Source organism: Schistocerca gregaria, chromosome 4, assembly GCF_023897955.1.
Source record: "Schistocerca gregaria isolate iqSchGreg1 chromosome 4, iqSchGreg1.2, whole genome shotgun sequence".
In the NCBI taxonomy this organism is placed as follows: domain Eukaryota; kingdom Metazoa; phylum Arthropoda; class Insecta; order Orthoptera; family Acrididae; genus Schistocerca; species Schistocerca gregaria.
This window is the reverse complement of record NC_064923.1, coordinates 771,541,470-771,568,695: the sequence shown is the minus strand read 5'-3', so window position 1 is coordinate 771,568,695 and position 27,226 is coordinate 771,541,470. Positions and strand designations below refer to the sequence as shown.

Genomic DNA, 27,226 nt, shown 5'->3' with positions numbered 1-27,226 from the left:
GGGTTGTGGACAAACTTTATAAAGCTGTTTTATAACTCTAATTTCTCAAGTGCCATTTGATTAAGCTGCATTTCTAAGAGTGAGAGTTGATCCACTTCATCATTAGATGCAGCATCTGCTCTGGCAAAGTACACAAAGGCATATCAGACAGGATTACAATAATAGGTCCATGATTTCTGTAGACCAACAATGTTACAAAAGAGGGGTTTCAATAGTAATCTATACTAGACTAAGCAGTGACATGTTCTGTGGCGGATTCTCACTGCACAGTTAGTGAAGAAAAGTAAGGACACATAGCAGTGACTCTTACATTAACATCCCATGTCAAAGGAGGCAGCAGCAAAGGTGGTGGTGTCAATGGACCAGAGGCAGGGTGCCACTGGGGTCAAGATGATGAAGGCAGTGACAGCAGCACCTGCATACAGCAGCATGGCATAGTCCAGAAGAGTGCACACATGCAGCAAAGGGGCTGTCTATGGCCTAGATCATTGACGGTATGTTCCAAACTTGTTGACACACCGTAAGCACACAATATGGACTTCCAAGCACAAAGAAGACATTGAAATTTTTTATCATTGGTGAGGGTACATGGTATCTATCAGTCTAATGGGCTCTGTCAGATTGTACCCATCAAATTAAAGTAGTAACAATCCACAAAGGAAATATGTTGCCAGGACCTAATGGTGAGCTCATCCCATTTCAGCTAACACTACTTTGTACATGCTGCACTTGGTCAGGATGGGAAAATGAGTGGGAGGTTGGGTGTCCAGTGGTGTTAGTAGAATCCCTTCAAAAGAAAAGACTGTTTCCAGTCCAGTGGAGGTTTTATTTATCCAAAAGTCTACATCTAAGAGGTACACTAAATTCAAACTCCCTACAGCAACAGGAGGCTGTTGCAGTTACAATGAAAGGCATTTTGCCTCCAAAAGCAGGAACTAATGGACATGTCTGATCATGAGCTGAGCTGGCAGGCAAGATAACATTCTTAATACCAACATAGTCTTGTCAACACATGTGGCACATCCCACTTGACCATCCCCAGTTCTCCTATTGGTATGCAGAGGGTGTTTCAGTGTGCATTCCTCCATCAGTGGCACTCAACATAGCATCCATATTCAGCGGTACATCCATGGGATGATGTACACATGGTGCTAAGCAAAACATCCACTGCTGTGTCAACCCAGGCACAGCCACTGTCCTACCAAACAGGCAGTACCATATGTCATACGAAAGACAGTTAAAATGTAAAATACAGAATGTTTCTCCTTTGAATAAAACTGCTCGCCACACACAGCACACAGGCATCACTACAGATGGTGAAGGAAAGTTATATATAATGATGAATTTGTGAGGACTACAGGCATATCTTTGCTCATACTACCCCTTATAGATTCCCTGTTCCCAGACTTCAATAGCAGTTTTCACGGTGGTCGTTTCTTCAGCATTATCGATTATGATGAAGCCTTCATGTAGGTTCCAGTGGCCTCTCAGGTGTAACATTAGATAGCTTTGACTATGTCATTCGGCCTTTTTCAACAAAACACAGTGTGTTTTGGCTTTCAAAACACTGCTCAAAAGTGGTAGCAATTCATGGATGAGATCCTGGTATTTCTCACCTGAAAGAGGAACACATCAATCTGCTGCATGCATTACTCAAGACACTGGACAGTTATGGGATGAAGATTAATTGAGACAAAAGTATGTATGTTGTACAAGAGGTTAAATTCCTCAGTTGTATTGCTCAGAGTCTGGCACTTCTATCACTCCTGAGGAAATAGCTAATTTCATGTGTACAGCATTGTCTGTGACTTTTAAATGCCTCTGCTGCTTTCTTGGGATGCTGAATCACTATCACAGGCATTTTCCCAATTTAATTGAGGCAAGGGCCAATGAATGGTTTCCTTAAGGACAAGAACATGTCAGGAAGTAAAAATGTCCAGTGGAATCTTGATGCCACTCAAGCATATGGGGCTCTCAAAATGGCATTTGCAAATGATATCCTGTTAAGCCCTCCTGATCCCAGTGCATTCATTGTCTTAATAGTGTACAAAAGTCAGACAGCAGTGGGTGCAGTGTTGTAGTAAATGATTTTGTCAATGTAGCACACTTTGACATATTTCTTGAAGAGCCTTTCAGAGCAAAAGAGAAACTGCAGTGCCTTTTGATTGGGAGCTACTGTCCATTTTTGTGGTGGTTAAGCATTTTTGGCCATGGTTGGAGGCCAGCTGTTTAAAATTTCTGTGGATCACAAACCACCAGATGCATGACTGAGCTCAGATCTTCCCAGCAAGTGTGCCAAGCTGGTTTTATCACACGGTTTTCTACTGATATAAAGCACACTGCAGGGCAGCTGAATAAAGCAGCCAACTGTTTATGTCACAAATGTGCAGTTATCTCTGCTGTTGATTGGGCAGCAGTGGCTACCAAGCAGGAAGTTGAGTCCCTTCTTTCACACTGCCACATAGAACCTGCTTCAACTGGATTGCATCTGCAATGCATGCCACTATAGGGCTCTGTGCTATAGCTCTGGTGCAGCACAGTAGATAACAGGATCCATCTGTCCATCACAGCGATGTGGTGTCAAGGTGTTTTCAAATGGTTTCCACAGTTTATTGCTCCCAGAGAGCATCTGAAATGTGTCAGAGAAAGTTGTGTGGCAGGGAGTGCAGAGAGATTGTCGTTCGTGGGCTCAGAGCTCCATTCAGTGTCAAAAGTTTAAAGTCTCGCAACACATATCTTCCCTTGTGGAAGCTTTCCCCTGTTAATACTGTCATGGTTCACTACTCCTGTCTGAGAGCTTTCATTTTTATGGTTTCAATGGTGGACAGATTTACTAGATATTGTGAAGCAGTTCCTGTCCCTGACATTTTGGCTATTTCAGTCGTATGTATTATTGTTTCAGTGTCAATTTCCTAATTCGGTAGCCCTCAGGTGATAACATCAGAGACAAATGGGCAGTTTGATTTTGAACATTTGCATTTGTGCAGTCGTAAATATGTCAGGACTACAAGCTAGCACCACACGCTCAAAGCTGCTTTATCCTGCTATGCAGAGTCACGGATGAGCACATTTTGGCTAGTGCTGTCTGGGTTGAGAACTGTTGTTATGAAAGACTTAGGATCTTCCCTTACCTAGCTGATGTATGGTAAAGCTTCAAAAATACTGGACAAGTTCTTCTCAGCTTCCTCCCAGTTTATCGGCTGGGGAGTATAGCATTTTCTTGCAAACATTCCAAATGCAGACACAGTCTCCAACCTGTGCAGTACAATACCTGGCCCTTCTTCTATCACAAATATCTCTTTAAATGATCACAGTTACTCCTCAGTATGCTGGCCCCTTTCAAGTAATTGACAGGAATGACAAAACATTTGTTATCAATGGGACTGGAAGACAGATCATCTTAATCCCACTTATACTGACAATGACCAACCTATCCCACCGCGTGAGCCAAGGTGAGGATCTGTACATGAAAACTGGGGTCATTAGGATTTACGCTTACAGACACCTCCTCCCTTACAGTCACATGTTTTACAGAGGTGATCTGGAGAGTAGTGATGTGCAGGTTTCAATGAGCTTGCAGTGCACCAGCTTGTTTGCAATTGATGAAGATGGTGAACTTCCACGACAATGACCAACGTAAAGGTAACATTTGGCAGGTGTGGCGGAGCTACAGCTCTCCAAAATGGGAGGGGGTTGATATGGTGGACATATTGAGAATAGATAAGATGAAGGAAAGTTGTAAAGGTACAAAAAATCCGTGACTTGAGAATGTGCAAGTGATCTTTTTCTTTTATACTTTTTTTGATGATAATAGTCTATGCCCTCTCTTGTTGTTTTAATCTGTTCTAGGTTTCATGATGCTGTGAGGTGTGGAAATATATAATGAAGTGTTTGTATTAACAAGCTTATGCACTGACGACTGTGATATTGTTATCCCCTAAGAGGTAACTGTCATTCAGTTTTGACAAACAAAATATATTTATATCAACTTAAACTTAAGGGATTTAGTAATAAAATGTAAATAAGAACTTAATACACTGTAAAACATAAAATATATCTAATGCTGTAATCTGGACTATAAATGCAATAAACTGTAGAATACTCTATGTAATTTTCATTTTAGAATCAAAATTTTAATTCCAAATGTAATCATACATCATTATCAATTGAAATATATCAAACACCTGAATAAATAAATAAATTTCCCAGTAGTCTACTTAATTGTGAAAAGCAAAGAAAAAGATACATAACTTTGTGCTACAATCTTACTTAAATGTGTAATGATGATGATGATGACAAGGTCCCATACTCCGAGGAGCGTAGGGAACGATGCTGGAGCCCCGCACCGCTAACTAGGCAATGTCCTAGTGGAGGTGGTTTGCCATTGCCTTCCACCAACTATAATGGGGATGAATGATGATGATGAAGATGACACAAGAACACCCAGTCATCTCGAGGCAGGGAAAATCCCTAACCCCACCGGTAATCGGACCCGGGACCCAATGCATGGGAAGGGAGAACGCTACCGCAAGACTAAGAGCTGTGGACTAAATGTGTAATATGCTTTGTAAATTATCTGAGGCAATGTATAGATTACTGACTTTAAATGCTTACTGTTGGCCATTATGAACAATGTGTCCAACTCTTACATTAACCAAGAGACATGGAAAACCCACAGGAAATACTTTTGTGAGCGCAACATTAAATATATCAAAACCATCAATAAATGAACAATAGCCAAGTAATGGACATTCAATGTGTCTGATGTATCTCTTCTGTGTTCACATTCTCTGCAGTGTTTCTTAAGTTTGGTTCTCTGTCTTTCTATATGAAAGTAAAGTATTTGATATTAAAAGCATGTCCAAGCATACATTGCTGACACCAAAGTGGTGGCCCGCGGGTGTGAGTGAGTTTGTTTATATTCTCAATGGTGTACTTTTATGCTTTTGTGCTGTGGCTAATCTGTTGAACACTGCAAAGACAGAGCAGCAGAGTTTCCCATTATCCAGCTCTACTCCTCAACTTACTGCTGCTGCAGTTCTCAACTGTATTTCTGATGGTGGCAATGGCTAAAGATTGCGTAACATAAATATTCTGACTTTATGGAAAACAAGGCCGTAATTGTGGTTGGCTCAGGTGTAGGCCTCTTTCCAACTTTATAGCATTGTGTCCTCAACACTGACGGATATGCTGTAGTTATATCCCAGCAGGAACTGAATTTCATTGAACAGTTGGACGATATTTTATCACAACATCCTTTTGCTGTTCCTGAAGATACTGTTTTACATCATTTCTTGGTACTACTGGAATTGAACCTGAGTGTAATTATGGGCAGTGGTTTCAGGGCTAGTAGTTCTCTGTAACAAGAGCTGCATTTGCTTCAGGCTTTGGTAGGAGTGACACTTTTATTGGAGGAATCACTGACACTTTTTTGGACTGTGATGATTGCCACAAGGTGAGCATGCAGTACTATCTGGTTTTCCTGAACTTTCATTTATGATTTAGCACAGAAGTGGAAGCTGTAGCAATAACTAGTGCTTATAACAATAATTTATATGCTGCTTTAGACAAGGTTATGGAGGGGCAACTCTACATCACACATCCCAGTGAGAGTGGCCTGGACTCATGTTCTGCATACTTCTGAGCATGACAGAACCACCTACAAAAATAATTTTCAATGAAATGACTAGTCTTAATGCTAAGATAGACAATAGCTGCAGGAAGACAAGTAAGAAAGCAATAGAAACATTCTCCTTGCCAAAATGAATAGTTCTGGTATCAAAGATGTTTTGCATAAAGTGCAAAACATTGTACAATGCCTTGCAATTTCCCAAACACCACCGACTGGTGCATATAGGTGTGCAAGCCCACGTAAACATGCTATGCTTTCAGTGGTGAGTGATTCAGCAAAACTTTTCACCACTGACAAGACATCAGGATTATATTTTGGTTGATTCAGGTTCTGAGATGAGTATGATTATAAAGATTGTTGATGACATGTCTCATTTTTATGGTTTTCCGATATTAATGGCAGTGAGTAATGCCCACATTCAGCATTTGGGAGGAAGACACTGACATCAGATATGCAACAAGATTTTTCTCCAACAAGGTCTTTCTGGGTGACAGACATTTTGAGGCCTATACTAGGTGCCAATTTTTTGTCTTATTTCTCCTTAGCACCAACTTCTTAACAGTCAATTGATAACTATTACACATGCAGCATAACTCATGACTGAGTCAGAACATGTTATGTGCAATATCTCCATCACTGTATAGACAAAGATATCTGTGATTTCTATGCTTTCTATGAAGTGGAATAATGTCACCTTTAGACTTTCTTCACTCTGTGGAATGGACTAGCATGTGTCATAAAGAAGTGTTTGGCATCTGTTTCCCATCAGCTAGTTGCATTAGCTGTGGAATGTGAGGTTTTGGAACAAAAGGTTGAACTAATTGAGATTTTGTACAACCTTGGAGAAATGCAATGGAGTTCTCAGACAATGTATTGTTGCTACAGAAAGGGTGCTTCAAAATGTATGGAGAGAGATGCATTGCCAGTACATAACTGCTATGCCTCAGCCAGCAGACCTCTCTCTTCCTCCTCCTCCCTCTTCCAAGGCCATGCAGTGAAGGGACAATGTGAACACTCTATGACTCATCCCATTTGCATCACACCTGATCAGTCTGTTGCAAGTTAGCCAAGAAGCTTGCCTCAGACAAGTTGAAATGTGCTTAACCCATGTTTGATTGTGTTAATGGATAGGACAATTTCACACCCACACAGTGCGTAGGTTGCACCATTGGAAATGGTTAAGAAAAACAATGGATTCTGGCATTTATGTGAGGATTATAGGGGGCTGAATGCAAACACAATCCCTGAGAGATACCCTGTTCTGAATGTCTTATACTTTACATGTAACCTGAATGGTGCTACTGTTTTCATTGTGTTAGACTGTGCCAAAGCACTTGCAAAAGAACCCATGACTGAGATGGATCAGCACACGACTTCTATTACAGCTCCATTCAGCTTATTTTAGCACAGCATGATGCCTTTTGGATTTTGAAATGCTGCCCAGGTATGGAAGCAGTTCATGGATGAGTGCTGCACTGTGTGGACTGTATTTCACTATGGTGACAAAGTTGTGGTTTTCTCAAGGAATATGGAAGTGTACGTCTCCCATTTTCAAGAGGTAAAACAATGGTTAGGTTACTATGGGCATGTGGTTGAGAAGGACAAATGCATGTTCAGTGAAGGTAAAGTGCATGTCTTAGGGTATGCAGTTTCCCAAAGTTGCACATTTCCTAACCTCAAAAATGTCTAAGATATTTTTAATATGTCTCTGCTTTTTGTGAACAATGACCTTTGTAGATAGGTAGGCATGATAAATTATTATGGCTGACATTTACATCATCTGGCTAAGACTAATGGTCCAATCAATGATGCGTTGAATGGAAAAAACACACTGGAAAGCTGGATGTCTCCTGGAACACTGATGCTAAAGAAGTTTTGAGGCTATTAAGACTGTTTTGGAGTCAGTTACACTTTTAGCACACCCTCTCCCTGGACCTCTAGTGGCATTATTTGTGGACATGAGTCAGTCAGCAATAGGATTTGTATAGCAGCAATGGGTGATGGCAATGTGGCATCCATTAGCATTTTTTTCCAAGAATATCTCTCCACTAAAGATGAGATGGAGTGCTTTTGAAAGGGAATTGCCAGATATTTACCAGTGTCTGGGCAGGAGTTAAAGATTTTTACAGATCATAAACTTTAACTTTGATTTTTCAAAGAACGTCTGAGCTAAATTCACATCGCCAATACAGTATATATTGCTCAGCTTTCCAGTGATCTAAACTACGTTGCTGGCTTGTAAAATGGTGTTGCTGGCTGCTTGTCACATAGCTGCTTGTCCATTGTGACAATTAAACTGGGAGGCAGTGGCCACAGAACAGGAATCAGTTCTACTCTTCTGAAGTGTCACACAGACCCTGCTTCTACTGTGTTTTGACAACATCAGGTGCAGCTTCATGGATCTCCAATTTTTGTCTGGTGTGACATGTCAAATAGTGAGATGAAACTGTTCATCCCAGTCTGTCAATGACAATGATGCTCAATGCCCTCCATGAATTGGTGCATTCTGGAATCAAGCATTCAACAAACTAGTTTCAGGTAAAGTTGTGTAGCTGGAGGAGGGAGTTGGCAACACTGCACCGCCGCGGACTCTTCGAGTATTTTGCTGCACTAAATAATTACAAAAAGCGTTCTTATTAAACTATTTTTGAACATCTACAGGTGTTATAAATATAATATAAGTGTTGTTGAATTAGTGGAAGTGTTAGTGAAGTATAAAATAAGATTAAATGGTGTAAGAAGCATATTTTTCTCCTCGCGCCTGTAGCATGAATCCTAGGTCTAATTTCATGCGCATGAATCATAAGTAAGCAGTGAATAAAACTTATAGGTAAACGTTTCCAGTTGGTATAAATATATTATAAGTGTTGTTACATTAGTGGAAGTGTTGGTGAAGTGTTAAATATGATTAAACGGGGTAAGAAGTTTATTTTCCTTCTCGCGCCTTCAGCACAGACTTTAAGATTAATTTCACGTGCGCCTATCATAAGTAAACAGTGACTTAAACTTATATATAATCACCAGTGTTTTTTATTCATTACGCTTTCAACTTATTTATATCTGCCTGAATAGTTTCTAGGGTTCTTTGTTTACGTATCAGCCAGTACTTAAATCAGTTTATACGATTCCTGTTTTTGCCATGAGTGAGAAGTGTGTGACATGCCACAGGATCGTTAGTTCCGGGGTATGGTGTGATGGGTGTTGTAGTTTCTTTCATTGGGGCGAATGTAGTGGCGTGGGAAATGGGGACATAAATGAGGCACACCAGTGGTATTGTAGAATCTGCAGTAGAGATAGGAAAATACTGGAACAGGAAGGGAAAATTGCAGCTCTTCAAGCTGACCTAGATAAGGCAAGGGAGGATCTGGACAGGTTAAAGAGGGAGAAGGGTGAACAGAGGTGGGAAGTGGCAACAGGTAATAGGGGGAACAGGCAAAGGAGGGCATCAGACAGCTTTGTGATAAATCTTGAAAATAGATTTGACCTGTTGCCTCAGTCAGAATCGGATGAGCCTCATGTAGCTGAAGCTGTAGAAAGGGCACAACAAGCTTTCAAGGACTTGAAAAAGGTAGGGAAATTTGTAAAGAGAAAGAAAGTTCTGTTGTTAGGTAGTTCCCATGGTAGAGGTATTGGCCAACTACTGCAGGAAAATCTAGGTCCAGAGTACCAGGTCACAAACTTTTTCAAGCCTAGTGCAGATCTGGATCAGGTAACAGAGGATATAGGTTCTCTATGCAAGGATTTCACAAAGGAGGATGCTGTGGTTATAGTGGGTGGTCGGGAAAACAGCATTGACAGAGACTCTGAATATTCCATAGACAGTGACCTGGTGAAGACAGCATCAGCAAAGAAGCATACGAGTGTGGGATTTGTGTCTGTGTTGAGATGCCATGATCGGCCTTATTTGAACTCTTCTGTAGGGAGGGTGAACTTGGAGTTGGAGTGGCTGCTTAGGACGGATATAGGGTCCCATATTCGGTTTGATTCCTGTGGATGCTATTGATAGGAGGGACTACACTAGGCATGGCCTTCACCTCAATAGGAAAGGGAAGAGAAAACTGTCTGGCTTGATTGCAGAAACCTTAAGGGGGGACACTGTCACAAGTGGTAAAATACCAGTGGTCACAGGTGTCAGAGGGATGCCTTTTTTAGGATAGGGAAGGGGGATAGAAAACAAGTTTTAAGAGAGATTGGCAGACACACTCAGTTTGAGGAGAAAATAGATGAACAGGAGTCAGATTTTAGCATACAGCAGCCTCAATTTAAACAATGTTTAACAGAAAATAATCAGAAACTGCCAGTTCATCTTCACCAAAGCAGTTATAATCCCATTAGTATGCAGTATCAGATATCTTTATTACACCAGAACATTCCGGGGCTCAGAAATAAAGTTGATGAACTACTCATTTGTATCGATGAAATGAATTCATCTAACGAAATTGACATAATCTGCCTCTCTGAACATCAAGTGACCACTGGTATAGATATGTTAGACATTTCAGGATTTAAGCTAGCTTCCTACTTCTGCAGAGTAGATACGGAGGGAGGAGGAGTTGCCACATTTATTAAAAACTGCCATTAATTCAAGAACATTGACATTAATAAATTCTGTTTAGAGCAGCATCTAGAAGCATGTGTAACAGAAGTAGAGTTCCATAACAGATCCTATATAATAGTAACTATTTACCGAGCACCTGCAGGAAATTATAATCTATTCATAAATCATCTAGAAGCTCTTTTGGGTTATTTAACAGTAAGAAACAAAGAAATTTTGATTGCTGGTGACTTTAATACAGATTTTCTAATTCAATCTTCCAGTAAACATTTACTGCAGTTAGTAATGTTGTCTTTCAATTTAACTCACACTGTAAATTTCCCAACTAGGATCACTAAATCCTCAAGGACAGCCATTGATAACATTTTTATAGACAAATCAAAGGAACAAAATCATATCATAAAACCTGTAATAAATAGACTATCAGAACATGACATGCAGCTCCTTGTTTTAGATGTAAATTCTAAGCAGATTATCAAGACTGCTAAATCTGAGTACAGGATAGTATTCAATCAACCAAAAATTGAGTGTTTTAGTAAACTGCTCAAAGATATGAACTGCAAAGATGTTTATAGTGCTCATGACATGAATGAAAAATATGACACATTCATGAACAATGTCAGTACCATGTTTGAAAACTGTTTTCCTCCAAAAGTTACTCAAATTAAACAGAAGTCTATAATAAAACCATGGATCATACAAGGAATAAAGTTTTACTGTAAGACTAAAAGGAAAATGTATCTGTTGACCAAGAATAGATCCAATGCTGATGATTTAGCTAAATACAAGGAATACTGTAAAATATTAAAAAAAGTAATTCAGACATCTAAACAAATACACTATGAGAAGAACATAGCAATGTCAGGGAACAAAATAAAAACAATATGGGATATAGTGAAATAGGAGACTCGTAGAACCAGAAAGGAACAGGAGCAAATAGCACTAAGAGTAGATGACACATTAGTTACTAATGGGCATAGAGTGGCAAATCTATTTAACAAGTACTTTATATCCATTACTGATAGAATGGGATTGTCAGGATCAGTAAATAATGGCTTTGAATATCTGAAACTAGCCTTTACAAATAACTTTAGGAACATGAATAAGTCACTCACATCACCAAAAGAAATAACTTCCATAATAAAATCTTTAAAAACAAAGCATTCTAGTGGTTGCAATGAAATATCAACAAAGTTAATTAAGGCATGTACTTGTGAGCTTAGTACAATTCTAAGTTACTTGTGTAACCAGTCATTTCCTGACTGGCTGAAATATGCAGATGTTAAGCCTCTACTCAAGAAAGCGGATGCCATCAAACTACAGACCGATTTCACTTTTGCCAGCATTCTCAAAAATTTTAGAAAAAGTAATGTGCAGGCAGCTTCTCAACCATCTGACCACAAATAACATATTATCAAGAACACAGTTCGGATTTCTGAAGGGTTCTGATATCGAAAAGGCTATTTACACCTACAGTGAAAATGTACTTAATTCATTAAATAACTAGTTACAAGCAGCAGGTATTTTCTGTGATTTGTCAAAAGCATTCGATTGTGTAAACCACAACATCCTTTTAAATAAATTAGAATTCTATGGTGTCACGGGCAGTGCTGCAAAATGGTTCAAGTCATACCTCGCTAACAGGAAACAAAGGGTGTCAGTGCAAGGGACTAGTGAATTGAGTCATCAGTCATCATCAGAATGGGAAGAAATTACATGTGGTGTCCCACAAGGATCCATCTTAGGGCCATTGCGTTTTCTTGTGTACATTAATGATCTCTCATCAGTTACACTTCCACAAGCAGAATTCGTTTTGTTTGCAGATGACACAAGTATTGCAATAAATAGTATGTTGAGTGTAGTTCTAGAAAGATCTGCTAATGATATTTTTTCATGGATACTAGTAAATGGTTTAAAGCCAACTCACTGACATTAAACTTCGAAAACACTCACTATATGCAATTCAGAACATGTAAGAGCTTTCCATCCAACATATGCATAAAGTACGAAGAAGAGCAGATAGAAGAGGTTGACAGTCTTAAATTCCTGGGATTACAACTTGATAATAAATTCAGTTGGGAGGAGCACACCACAGAACTGCAGAAACGCCTTAACAAATCTGTATTTGCAATTCGAGTGTTAGCAGACATAGGCGACATAAAAGTGAAGAAGCTTGCATACTTTGCCTACTTTCATTCCAGAATGTCATATGGTATAATATGTTGGAGTAACTTTTCAAGTCAAACAAAAGTTTTCAGAGTCCAAAAGCGTGTAATATGTATTATTTGTTGATTAAACTCACGGACGTCTTGTAGAAACCTCTTCAAAAAACTGGGTATACTAACTACTGTCTCTCAGTATATTTAATCCTTAATGAAATTTGTCCTAAATAGTATATCTCTTTTTCCAACAAACAGCTCAGTTCATACATACAATACCAGGACCAAAAATAATCTGCACAAGGACTTAAAAGCACTTACTTTAATTCAAAAAGGGGTCCACTACTCAGGAACACTCATCTTCAATAATTTGCCAGGAAACATAAAAAATTTAGTTACAAATAGAGATCAGTTTAAAAGTAGCCTGAAAGACTTACTAGTGGCCAACTCCTTCTACTCCATTGACGAATTTTTTAATAGAAACAAATGATGTGTTGTATATATTTATACTATTAGATTTGTTATTTCAGCTTAAAAAAAAATTTTAAAAAATGTGATTTTTTTCCACATCCACGAGGATCTCCTCAACATGGATCTATGGAATGAAAACTAATTTAATCTAAGCTAATGTAATCTGGGAAACAAACAGGATTGTTAATGCTTTGTCAATTATTGTTTGCAATGCCAAAAGTGCAAAATCTGTTAGCATACATCATCCACCGTGGATGAGTTTCCCTCTCTATCCCATAGATTTGCACTTATGCATGTAGACAGAGGGGTCACCTTTCTGTTGATAGTTTCTCCTTTGTCATGACCGTGATCAACAGATTTACATAGTGGCCAGAAGCAGTTCCAGTTCAAGACATTTCTGTGATTTCAGTTTCTCAGAAAGTCACATCTGCTTATTTTTCAAGATTTGGTAATCCCAAAGTCATAATATCTGACAGAGGCAAACAATTTGACAGCTAGCAGTTCGACATTATTATGGCTCTCTAGATGTAAGCATGTGAATACTACTAAGCTATTATCCGTGCAATAATTCATGGTGGAATGTTTGCACCGTACAGTGAATATTGATTTTTCATGTCATGTTGGGCTGTGAATAGCTGCTTCACCTTTTGTTTTCTTGGGATTAAGGACAATGGTGAAGGAGGACCTCAATTGTCACAGGGCTCATTTGTTTGTGGACAAGGAGTAAAAGTACCTATGAAGTTTTTCTCATCTGATTCTGCTCTATGTGTTGGGGTAGAAATTATAGACAGCTTTCATAAAACTTTCAAGCCCAAATGCGATTGCCCAAACTGACCCCTCAGGTGCGGCATGGCATTTGACCATTTTTCTATTCAAAAGAACTGTTAGCCAGTCATTTTCTTTGGGTAAGGGATGATGCTGTCAAACTACCTCTCTGGTCACTGTACAATGGTCCATTTTTTGTCACTATCAGAAATGATAGGACATTTGTTGTTGGCAGAAATGGAAAGAGGAACACTGTTTCAGTAGACTGAAACCGGCATTCACCGATGATGGTGTTCCCCCACCACAGACACATCATACTGTGTTGTTCCTGAATAGCCTTTACCAGATTCCTTCCCCTCCTTCCATTCTCCCTGCAACACAAATGCGCTCTGGTAAACATGTGAAGTGGTTTTTTCATTGGCTAGTGATGCCACTATATTCTCTTTTAATGGGAATTGAGTTTTATTCTAGTTAGCTCCCTGAAAAATGGGAGGGCGGGGGAGGCTGATGTGGCAAGTGCAACTTGTGATATATGTCTGGTGTGTGTTCATATTCTTTGTAGCCTGTTCTAGGGCATTTTGCTTAAGTTGTGGTTCTCTGTCTTACTGTATGAAAATAAAGTGTTTTAAATTAAAAGTGTGTCCAAGCATATATCACCAACCCAAAAATATCGGTGGTGAACTTTTTTGCATTAATTAGAACAAATAGACCTTTGATGTCAAGAAGTATTTAAGAAAACGTAATGAGAGGGTTTGAAAAAGCTGGTGATTGTAAACTGTCAAAACTGTCAACTTGTGTACTGTCACCTCCCAGATGAAACAACTGTGCAATGATAATGTAAATAACAGTTAATAATTCCATATTTTTCAGTGATATATTTGTTTTATTGGGTTTACCTCACTGTCTTCATTTGCATTGTAAAAACTCATTTCAAGCATGAGATAGTGAAGTTCACCTTTACCATAAAGTCTAAGTCGTGGTTATGAATATGAAGGAGGTACTGTACAGATATCATTGGTGATCTTGCAGCTTGAGAATAATGAAATTATTGTGAAATCTAGACCTTTAGCTGATTACAGGCACTGATAAATATCAGTGGGGACAGTTTAAAAATCTGTGCCCCAACTGGGACTCAAAGCCAGGACCTCCTACCTCCTGCTTACATGGCAGACACTCTATCCGACTGAGCCGCCGAGGTCACAGACAATAGTGCGACTGCAGGGACTTATCTCTGGCACACTCCTCATGAGATCCACACTTTATGACTTACTGTTCACACATTACATTTGTAGTGCCCCTGCCCACTATACTTATAACTCGTGGCACTCAATCTGTAACACCATAATCGATTGTGAGTAGTTTATACAGTGTAATTTATTATGTGAAGTATAAAGTGTTTACTCTTTACTGCTTAATGTCTTTGCATTACTGTAAGGATATGTAGTTTAGCAAAATATGTTTTGTAGAATTATAATAGTGTGCTTAAATAATGGAATTTTATTAATTATGTTTATGTATGAGAAACTGTAATATAAAAACTGTTTCATAATTAGGGATTTTGTATTGCATAATATAAAAGCTATATTGATTCTCCTCCACTATGGAAGTGGTTTGGCATGCAAAGAAAAGGTGGAAGTGGCAGTCAGGCTGAGTGGGAAGTGAGAGAGCACAATAGGCAGTCAGTGGCCAGCAGTTGTGGAGTCAACAATGCAGACGCCGAGTGAGGCGTTCGGTATCCTCATCTATGATGGAACGACCTCGGATGTGGTTACTGCTAAAAAAGGTTGCTCTCACATTGGGAATGGCTCTAAAGTAATATTTACATTGCCAAGAAGAAATGAAATAGAGCAATAATCCACCAGTGGAGAGACCAGGTAGCCGCCACGTGCTAGCCACCGCTATTGTGCCACTGATCCAACAAATTCAGGAGGTTAGTAACTGTATATGAGTATGAACCATTTTGTTTTTGTGTGTTTAATTTTGCAATAATAATGCTAGTGTTGCAAAAACTGGTATTTGAACCATGAAATTTCCCCTTCAATCAACCAAGCAGGGTCCTTTCCTCAAAGTATTTAAGTCCGAGTATCCTATTTGTGAAACACTAATATTAATCTATTTTATTTTATTCTGAATTTATGAAAAGCTCCAATTTACTTTGAATAGCTTCTAATTTATAAGTGTCATTGTTTAATGTGTAGTGAAAACTACTCACTTCGCAAGTAATATAAGGGGTACATAACATTTATCAGATGAAATTTTTTTAAATTTTCTATGAAATATTTCAGTAGGAAAGTGCCAAATAGTTAGTACTAACACATTTAAATGTGATTGGTTAAAATAAATTGCTTCACAAGTGATGAAAGAGACAGAAAAACATGAAACTTTTGAATATTTGCTTTAATTTGAACATTCTTACCAACCTAGATAAAAATATTGCTAGTGTATATTTTTTTCAAGCTTTGAGGGCTAAATGAACTTAAGTGAGGTTGTAGTTCAACATTTATTATAATGCAAGGATTTTATGTGAAGTGTGCTTATTTGGGGATAAATGGGTGTTCAGTTTGTAGGAGTCCACTATAATATTTAATAACAAAATACGTCAAACTGAGAGAAGGTTTCTGTTAAGGAACATGAAACACTGACAAAGTGGAATGCATACTAAATGTGAGTATTGTGAATTTCATTGCATTTGTGATATAAGTGTGTTAACCTAAATTGAACCATGGTCAGATGCTATTTAGTCTCGTTTTAGCCTTTGAGAACATTTTTTGTACTGAACTGTTGTAACTGGTCTGTGATATCCTGGAGGCTGGAAATGGGTTGCAGTTGACATCCAACCTGGTCACACTCATCTACTATTAGGGGCAGATCAGGGGATCCAGCTGGCCATGGGAATACCTCAACATCATGAAGATAGTTTGCAGACACATGTTCCATGTGTAGACAGGCATTGTCCTATTGAAAAATGGCACCATATACTGACACGTAATAGGTAACACATGAAGATGCAGGATGTGTGTGAAGTACAATTGTGCCATGAGAGTTCCTTCCATGACTACCAACCTTGACCTGAAGTCATCCCCAAAGACTATCCTCATGCATCTAGAGCAACATTGCTGTGCTTCTCCAAAACTTTGGAAGTACATGACCTCTGCCCAGATCACTGCCATATTTGTCAACAAAGGTAAACTGTGGTGATCCAGATCCTTGATTCACTGCTAAACACAATGAAGCAATATTCATCTGCAGTTTATGCCTCTTGGTTTCAACCCTACCACAAACACAGCCATTTCTGTTGAAGTGTTACCAGCATGCTCCACATGGGACAGATTATCCTAGTTTGGCTGCTGCTGATCTCAAGCCAATGGTGTGGAATAACACAGAGCATTGTAGGGAGTCTGTTACTTGTCCTCAGGTGACACATACAAGTATAAAGGCATTGTCATGTGCTTGGTGCACAATACAGTCATCTTCCCTTACGATGGCCAGATGCAATCGACAAGAACTTTGAGAACAAGTATGCCTGTCCTCACATTCCCATGCAGTCCAACATCAGGCCACCTTTACATCTGAGTGCTACTAAACTCTGGATATTGGATAATTTGACCATCTAACCAAATGGGGTCTCACAATAAGGGCTATTTCAGAATTTGTAAGTTACTTATACCAACATCTCAGACAGGTACACAGAATCTCTGTATTGTTAAAGTGTTCACTTTGCATCTAACACTGTAAACAACAGTTCCCAAATAAATAAACAGGAAGGACACTAATGCACTTTGGTAGCAACTGTATCTGCAACAAATAATAGCAATTCTAATCATTTACATGCTTCTCAATGGTGTGATCATTTAGAAAGTTACATAGAAATCTGACCGTGGCTACTGGGTGCTTCACTTTCTTTGTCAAGTAGTGTAGTGTATTTGCAAATCTTTTAGGATTCCAGTAATAGCTATTTTAGCATTTTGGCATTAAAAGAGCTTAAATCATGTAGATAGTGACTGCAGTAACTGAATACCTACCCATAGCGAAGACTGTTTTTGGCATAGTAGTTACAGCTGGACAATCGTAGGTAATAGGCAAACACACAGATCCCACTTTGGCCAAGATTGGGTTGCCAATTGGTGGCCATGTTTTTGCCAAGAGTGTAAACCATAATTTTTGCTGGGTGTGTCCTATATAAAGAAAAGAAGAAACACATATGTACGTAGGTGACAATTAGAATTCGCAGGTAAAAATTAACAGATCATCTCCATACATTTTTAAATTATATATCTCCCTTGAAATTATAATAATAAACAAAATATCCATTACCTATCAATATTAAGATAGATTTAATTGACATTTATCATGGGTGTAAACCTATTTATGCATTCTGATATTCACCACATTTTGCAAACCAGTGGAGCTATCAGGTTCTAGAATAAGATGGGACAGCAAAAAGTAAGTTGCACATTATTGCAGCAGGCCAAGTAACTTTTTGTTGCAACAGGTGAAGACCAGACTTCACAACCCATGAAATGAGCCACCATTGAAATCTTGCTGCCACATGCTAGAATATTGCTAGTACAGCATGCTGCAATACTGCAGTCTGCCGCAGCAGTGGGCATTTTTGTCCACATGGTGTGACACAGAGCTGTGCTTCTGTAGTTACCTACAAGACTGGAGGTGGGCTTCTGTTATTATATATCTGGCAACAGAAATTACAAATACTCATCACTCAGCCTTTAGCTCTACTTGCATCTATATTACAGTTGATGCTGGGACTTCAGAATGCAGCCGGTACCAAGACAGTCCAATAGAATCAGGTCACTAGCAGCCAACTGAAGACCTCTACTAGAGTGTCTTTGTCTGGAACTCTGAGAGAATCTGAGGACCTTGGATTCACCACAGGGTGTCTCTGTACCTGACACTCTGTTCCAGGTCACCAGCATGTAGGCTTGCTGGCTTCTGGGGATGCCTTCCTTGTATCAGCATGGTCATCTGCTGACTACAGCACTTTTAGTGAGACAGAACCCTCTACTTAGCAATATGTGCACTGCCACAGTGCTGGTATTGCTGTTGGTAGTTACGCTGAGGTAGCAAACTACTTTTTGGATAACCCCCCCCCCACTGAGACTCTGACAATAACTTCTGTACAGACGTTTTGTAGCATAAGCAATGTTAATACTGAACGAGATGCCTTATTCTTTGCTTACTGTGGTACAAGAAGAACATAATCCACAGTTCCCATACAAACCATTCTGGGGCAGAGTCAACCATCCTGGTTGACAGTTGTGTCCATATTGTCAATATCATTACATTTTTTATCAAAAGGAACCTAGTAACAATGAGAAACCTCATAAGGCAGCAATAAGCAGCATCATTTCAACATGACTTTACTTACAATGTTTAATCACTTGGTTGAAGTGTTGAGTGGAAGGTTCGAGTGGTGAAAGTGAACTCAGTCAGTGATTTAAGTGACTTTAGGGGGCATTCTAAAGAAACATATCATAGTTTATGCCCAGTTAGGTGCAGTCTGTGTCATGTTTTGGGACACAGTGCTCTATGTGACCACTCATCTACAGTGATTTGTTTCAAATGTTGGAAGCCAGGAAGTTATGCAGGTGAATATAGAGAATGGCCATGGCTGGCATTCAGACGTAATGATTATAAGTGCCTTTAATACGAAGAATAACAGTGATATTTGTATTATGCCCTTCTTCATCATATCTTCCCTTTCGTTGTGGATACAGGCTTTGCAGTCAGTAAACTGGAGTAGAGGGAGTTATTATTACGGAGGCAATAAAACTGTGCTGAATCAGATGGCACAAATGCAGGAAGACAATATGGACTTGCATAAGCAGTTGGATGCACTGAGCATTGGTAGATCTTCATCCACCATGTGAGTATCTGTCTTAGATGCTCATACCAAAACACTAGTTTCTCCTTGTATGGGTAAAAAGGATATATTAGCATTAATAAACAATTTATGGACAGCCACAAAGCTGGGACGTTGGTTGGAAGAGCAAATATTGCATATGGCCAAGCTACAATTGGTGAGAGTTGCCAAAATATATGTGATGTATTATGAGGAGTCAAAGAGTGCTCAGACATTTGAAATTCTTGGGACAGGTTTTGTACAGTGATATAGGAGGAAGAATAGTTGCTGATCTTACCAGAAGCAATACAACAAGGTGAGAATTCTGTGGACAGGCTTAGAAAACATGCTCTCAATATGGAAATCAATGATACCAGTAAGATCCTACTAAAAGAGATAGAACAATGAACATTGGACAAATTATTGCTGTAGGGGTTGCCACCCAGTATACCAAGAATAGTACTGCCAGAGTTTCCCACCTAGATCCATGGGAATGGCAACAGTGTTGGAAGAAACAGACATGGTGATATGGCTCCAGTGCAAAAGGAGAGTTTTTCTGCAGAAGTCAAGTGTTGTTGTTGTGGACGGTGAGATCAAATACGGTAAGAGTGCCTTCAGCCACACTGTAGGATATGTTGGCAAGTATGACATCGGCAATGAGATTGTAACATGATGGGAGGGGCATGACAGAGGGACACTGTGACATGACAGACAGAAAAGACATCTTAGGTGGTTTGTCAGGTTATTTAAGTGTGGCCACTCATCTGTGGTCCACACTGACATTTGACAGGTGGACAGCCTGAGCCAAGGACCAGCACAAGGACTAGCCAGCGCATGTGGATACATGGAATATAAACCACTAAACTTATAAGAGCATGGTACATTGAATTCAAGAGCTTTGCAAGACAGTTCTTCTGATTTACAGACTCACTGTGGAAATGATGCACTTACTTAGTAATTACACAAAGAAGGAATCTAGAATGAATTTTTACACTGCCTTTAACAACATTCATACTGTCTAATCGAAAGCAAATATTACCTACCAAACGAAACTGCTCATCGAGACAAACTGAGTGAGCTATTCATGTATTACTGAATTAACTGAAAAGAGGCATCTGAATCAACTGATTATCATTAGCATATCTAATTCCACAACAGAGCAACACAAATACCACTGCAACATGTGTTGTATAACATAAACAAATATCATAAACAACATTTACATTACAATTTTTTCTATGTTAAATTGCTGGTTTTCATTAATTAATTATATTTTTCTTAGTTTCAACAATTATTTAAATCCTGTTACAGACACCTAAATTTTAATAGCACCAGTGGAAAGAGCTGCTCATTTCCTACAAGATTGATGTGCCACTTTCATGTTTACTGTAAAGCACACAGCTAATGAAAACTAAATCTTGTTCTCTTTATGTGAACTGTACAATGACTAATTAAGACTGTGAACAAACTATTCAACCAAATATTTATTATCATATGAAATTATAATTTAGAAGTCCGTTGCACATCTTGTGGTACTTCTAGTTCCAAGATACCATGAATAATCAGAAGTTTTATTTCAGAATAGTGAAATTTCCTATAAACTGTTAGCCAGAATCCACAGAAAACATGGTTATAAAAGGGAATAGTCATCCTGGCATTTGGTCAGTTATCTGTATAGACTGGAAGATGCAGGGTCTATCTCTCTCTCTCTCTCTCTCTCTCTCTCTCTCTTTCTCTCTCTCTCTCTCTCTCTCTCTCTCTCTCTCTTTTAGTGGACCTGATGTGGACTCTGAATTATTCTGCTGTGAGTTGGAACTCTCTTAGGTTAGTACTAACATAGAATATTTAATGTCTGTGGATACTTAGCATTATTCCTGATGAATAGGGTGGATTTATGTTTTCAAGCAAATAGCCAGTCTAGACATAGAATTACTTAGTCCTCAGTGAGGGTAGTGAGGACTTACAATGTTATGCTACTGTGAAAACCTGCACTTTGAATAATATAGGAGTTCTCCAGATTTAATCAAATTTATAGTAATTTTCAAACCACTATATGTGAACTTAAGTCACATTACAGTCTACTCAGTGATAGCAATTAGCTTTTCAACAGCCCATTATTTAATACTTGGATTTATTGAATAAATAGTAAATATTTCAGAAATTTTAATCCCATTGTTTGGTACCAACATGCCTTTTGTTGAGAGAATATATAAGGTTACAGATCAATACTAAACTGAGGCACCAAAGAAATTGGTATAGGCATGCGTATTCAAATACAGAGATTTGTAAACAGGCAGTATACACTCTGTGGTCAGCAAAACCTACATAACACAACAAGTGTCTGGTGCAGTTATTAGATTGGTTACTGTTGCTACAATGGCAGCTTATCAAGATTTAAGTGATGTTATAGTTGATGCACAAACAGTGGGAGACAGCATCTCCGAGGTAGCGATGAAGTGGGGATTTTCCCATACAACTATTTTACAAGTGTACCATGAATATCAGGAATGCGGCAAAACTTCAGATCTCCAACATCACTGTGGCTGGGAAAATATCCTGCAAGAGCAGGAACAATACAACTGAAGAGAATCATTCAGCATGACAGAAGAGCAACCTTCTGCAAACTGCTGCAGATTTCAGTCCTGGGCCATCAACAATTGTCAGCATGCAAACCATTCAATGAAACATTTTCGATATGGGCTTTTGGAGCTAAAGGCCTACTCATGTATTACACAAAGACTTATGCCTCATCTGGGCCTGTCAACACCGATGTTGGACTGTTGATGACTGAAAACATGTTGCCTGGTCAGAGAAGTGTCATTTCAAATTGTATTGAGCAGATGGATTTGTATGGGTATGGAGACAACCTCATGAGTCCACGGACCCTTCATGTCTCCGGGGGTTGTTCAAGCTGGGGGAGACTCTGTAATTGTGTGTGGGATGTGTACTTGTAGCAATGTGGAACCCTTGATAAGTATAGATACAACTCTGACAACTGACACATCCTGTCTAATCACTGAATCCATTCATCTCCATTGTGCATGCCAATGGACTTTGGCAATTCTAGCAGGACAATGCGATACATCACACATCCATAATTGCTACATAGTGGCTCCAGGAACACTCTTCTGAGTTTAAACACTTCCATTGACCACTACAACTCCCCAGACATGAACATTATTGAACATATCTGGGATGCCTTGCAACGTGCTGTTCAGAAGAGATCTCAACCTCCTCATATTCTTATGGATTTATGGACAGCCCTACACAATATTAGGCAGGTGTACCAGTTTCTTTGGCTCTTCAGTGTATATAATCCTTGAAACTCAACTATTATAGAAAATTTCATGCAGCCCAGTGCCAGTGAAACACTGTGCAGCCACATTGATCTGACTACTGCCTATGTCTGATTTCAACATCCAATAACTCTTATAGGCAGCAGGTGGCAGCACTAGTGATGGAGGGTATATAAGACATGATAGGAGAATGAGGAAAACAGTGAAGCAATTGTCGTAATGTGGAAACAATGTGTTTACTTGATGTCCAGAGGAGCATGATTTTGGCTTTTGGAACAAGGGTGTAAGCATTACCGAAATGGTTATGACTGTAAACTGTTCACATGCCATCATCATTAAACTATAGTGTGCATGGCAAAATGGTGCTATCCAAAACCAACACCAAGGGAACTGTGGTGTATCACAGGCCATAGATGATAAGAGTGAACAATGGGTGCGGGGATGTGTACAGGTAAACTGACATGCATCTGTTGAGAAACTGAACACGCAGACGAAAAAAGGGGCCACCACAGCAGACACCTGGTTTATGCACCCATGCTGACTGCTGTTCATCTGTGACAAAGGCTAGAATTTGCATGCTAATACCACAACTGTAAGCTGTGTCTGTAAACTGTCCACTGAGTGCTGACACATGGCCCTTACAGATTAATCATGTTTTATACTCACCCAGACAGACAATCACTTTTGTAAACAGCATAAAATGTCTGGAAGCAGACATCCTGCAAGATTCACGGAAAAAGTCCATCCCAGGTGAGTGGGCATTATAAGCTGGGGAATATTTTGTGGCATTCCCTGGCTGATTTCATTATTCTTGAAGGCACAATAGATCAACACAAGTAGGTGCCCAACCTTTCAGTTCATGTCCAACCTTACATGCAGTTTCTTCTTCATCAGCACAGGGACTTCTAAAAGGACAACAATGCAATGTGTCATATAGCTCACAGTGTAGGTGCATGGTTCAAAGGAGACCAGGATGAGTTTACTATACTCTTCAAGGCACCAAACTCCCCAGATTTAAAACCAATCATGAGTTCTGTTGGACCATTTCGATAGGGCAATTTGTACCATGGATCATCAACTGTGAGATGTAGCACAAATGATCATGGCATTGGTGTCAGTATGACTACACATCCTCTCACAATACCTTCCAGAACTAATCATGGACTCTTTTCCTTCACATCTTGCAGTGGTCCGGGCTGCAAAATCTGGTTATTTAGGCTTTTGACAGGCGATCATGTTAGTGTGACTGGAGACAGTGTATGAATAAAATTTAAAATTTTATCAGTTCTCAGTCTGGATTATTTTGAACAAAACACTCGAGCTTTCAATGGATATTTCGACCATTATCATCATAAAGAGTAAAAAACCATTAACTACCACAGCTGTCAGTTTTTCTGCTAGTATAGGCAGGTGGCAGGTTTTCAACATCTGGCACCAATCACAAAGGGCCAAAATGATGCATGTGAGAAGGGCAAGTTGCACAGTTCACAGCAGCTCCAGTCTTCCATGGAACTGATGACATCATGTGGCATGAGAAGCTGGTGTCACATCTGAAACTGCCACTCCTGCCTCCCTACAAACAGCAAGCATTGACTTTTCTTTCTTTTGATTTCCGAAGCACACCTGTACGCCCTACTAAGTGTGTACCACTGGTCTCTGTCAAGGTTGTTGCAATTTATTCTAAACTCAGCCATCTCCTTTGTAACAGAATCCCAATACGTTGATGCATGAGTAAGGAGTCTCACCTTTTAGAATCATATTTTGTGTCCTTTCTCAGTGTTCATCTAGGGCTGAATTGTCGAGCTATCTTTCTTCAATATGTTGCTTGTGCTAAGTATAACACTCCACAGCTGTGAATTGGCTGACCCATATAGATTCAGTCGCATTTGCAAGGGTACTATACACACTGGACACACAAAGGTATGTCTTCTTTAACAGGGTGCAGCATTCTCATATCTTGGGAGTGGACCTGAACGCTGGCCTCACTCCATGTCTCCAAAGCACATGTTCTAACTTTCTACTCATTGCCCCATAGCATTGTAGGAAAGATGCCAGTTTGGCCTCTTGTGCCAATTAGCAAGATGGCATCCATCAGTGGCACCTGAACATTTTCAGTGTCTTCCTTGCTCTAATCATTCTCTCTGACACATGATTTTCAAATGATGCAATTCACATTCTATTTTTTCTGTGTGTACTGACTTGTTCAGGTGTGCTTTCTTGTATATGTGAAAACTATTGGTGTTAAAGTATCAATCAGTGAGCATTCCTTTCCTGTACATTGAATAACCAAGCTCACATCCTATCTTCCACACAATTAAACATCCAAAAATGGAAGCTTGCCAGCCCTCTTCATTTCAATATTTAATTTAATGTTGGCACGGACGGCTGTGACATGGTCATCAAACTGGTACAGCACATTTTCACCAAGAAGCCATATCAAGAAGATGTCATTAACGTGCCATACAAACCAAGATGGACTTAATATTTGCAGAGTTAAGAGTCTGCTCTTCATAGTGCACCAAGATGAAATTTGTAATTGCTGGAGACAGTGGTAATCCCATCATTATGCCATCTGGCATCTCACAATACTTGACATGATACAGGAAGTATGGTTCCACATCAAAACTGTTAGGCCAAAAGATCCAGTGAGTCTTGTACTGGGACTCTCGTAAAAAGTGATACAACATCCAGACTAACCATTACATCGTTTCAGTCTGTTTTCATTTTCTGGAGTGCCTTGACAAATATCTGTGAGTTTACAACATGATGTTGGCAGCATTCCAGTTTTGGTGCTAATAATTTGGTCAGACATTTCTCCAATTTGTAGGTGTGTGAAATGATTGCAGTAATAATGGGCTTAAGAGGGAAATTTTTCTTATAGATATTCAGCAATCCATAAAGCCTAGTAGGTCTGGTAGCAAGAGGCTTTAATTTCTTCACCATTTCATCTGGTTAACCAGTCCTTTAATAATTTCCCTGTCTTTGTCGTGGAGGTCTGTGTCAGACTGCAACTAAGCTTCTTCAGGTATTTGTCATCTTCCAATAAATGTAGCACCTTCAGGTGGTAGTCTTCAGACTTCAGAAACCATGGTGACATTTCCTTCGTCAGCTGGCAAGGAAACAAAGTACTCATTCTCATGTAAATAGCATGAGCCACATTGCTCTTCCTGGCTAATATTAGATTTCTGTGGCTTAGCTTTAGCGAGTATACAGCTGGTCATTAGCCTGATGTACAAAGCTGCATCTTGTGAGTGATGCTGAATGCACTGCACTATTCTTCTAACAGTACTAAATATTCACAGACATTGCAGTACTGGAGAAGAACTAAGGCCATTATTCAGCATTGTCATAGAGCCATTGTCCAGTTTTTGGTTGGAGAGGTTAACAACTCTTCTATGGGTTTTAATCAGTTCCTCCATCAGTAAGTGGTCAATTTTGTTACATTGCTTTTGTGGAAGAACTGACATGAAAAATGACAAGTCCAATAGAGCAGTTGATAATCTTTTCAATCAAGAACTGGATGACATCTCTATGGCAGTCTCTGAGTAATGGTATTAATTTTTCTCCGGTCCTGTGATGTCTGCCAATATCAGATACTGTTACTGAAATAGATCATCCATTCAGCATCTCTCACAGGATGCACCTGAGTACATCTAGTTAACTGCGAGCAATATATTGGCAAGACCTAAGCCACTGAAATCCAGATTCAGGCAGGAGGGTCAATGTGGCTTATGCTAGTTATGTGAGAATCAGGATTTGGATGCCTTGCCAGCTGGCAAAGGAAATGCCACCATCGTTCTGAACACCAAAGACTACCACCTGAAGGTGCTACATTTATTAGAAGATGACATGTACCTGAAGCTTAGTTGCAGTCTGACACAGGCTTTCAAAAGAAGGACAGGGAAGTTATTGAAGGACTCTGGTTTACCAGATGAAATTGTGAAGAAATTAATGCTTCCTGTCACCAGACTTTGTGGATTGCCGAATACCAATAAGAAAATTCCTCTTAAGCTCATTGTTAGTGCAATCATTTCATGCACCTATAGGTTGGAGAAACTTCTGGCAGACTGGAGAAACATCTTGCACAATTATTAGTACTCAAATTGGGAGCTGCTAACATCATGTTGTAAACTCAAAAGACATTTCTTGAGACATTCCAGAAAATGAAAATAGGCTGAAATGATATAATCATTAGTCTGGATGTTATACCACATTTAGTGAGAGTGCCGGTTCAAGACACACTGGATCTTTTGGCCTAACTGTTTTGACCAGGAACCATCTAATTGTTCTATCATGTTGTCATGACAATGTACTTCTTGCACCACAGAAAACGTTATGAGATGAAAGCAGTGAGGGAATTATCACTGTCTCCAGCAATTATGAATTTCTTCATGATGCACTATGAAGAGCAGGCTCTGAACTCTATAATATTAAGTCTATCTTTCTTCCTATGGTGTCCTTTCAAGAAAAGAGAACCACTTGCATGAA

General features: G+C 39.3%; 1 protein-coding gene across 3 annotated transcripts in view; it reads right to left on the bottom strand.

The window, feature by feature from the left end:
* Positions 1-27,226, bottom strand: part of LOC126267327 (uncharacterized) — an 87,934-nt gene that overhangs the window by 45,610 nt on the left and 15,098 nt on the right. For all 3 annotated transcript variants that reach the window (XM_049972433.1, XM_049972431.1, XM_049972430.1), the window contains exon 2: positions 17,605-17,757. In XM_049972433.1, coding sequence (XP_049828390.1) covers positions 17,605-17,629 — 25 coding nt within the window. In that variant the 5' untranslated portion in view covers positions 17,630-17,757. The remainder of the gene's footprint in view (positions 1-17,604; positions 17,758-27,226) is intronic.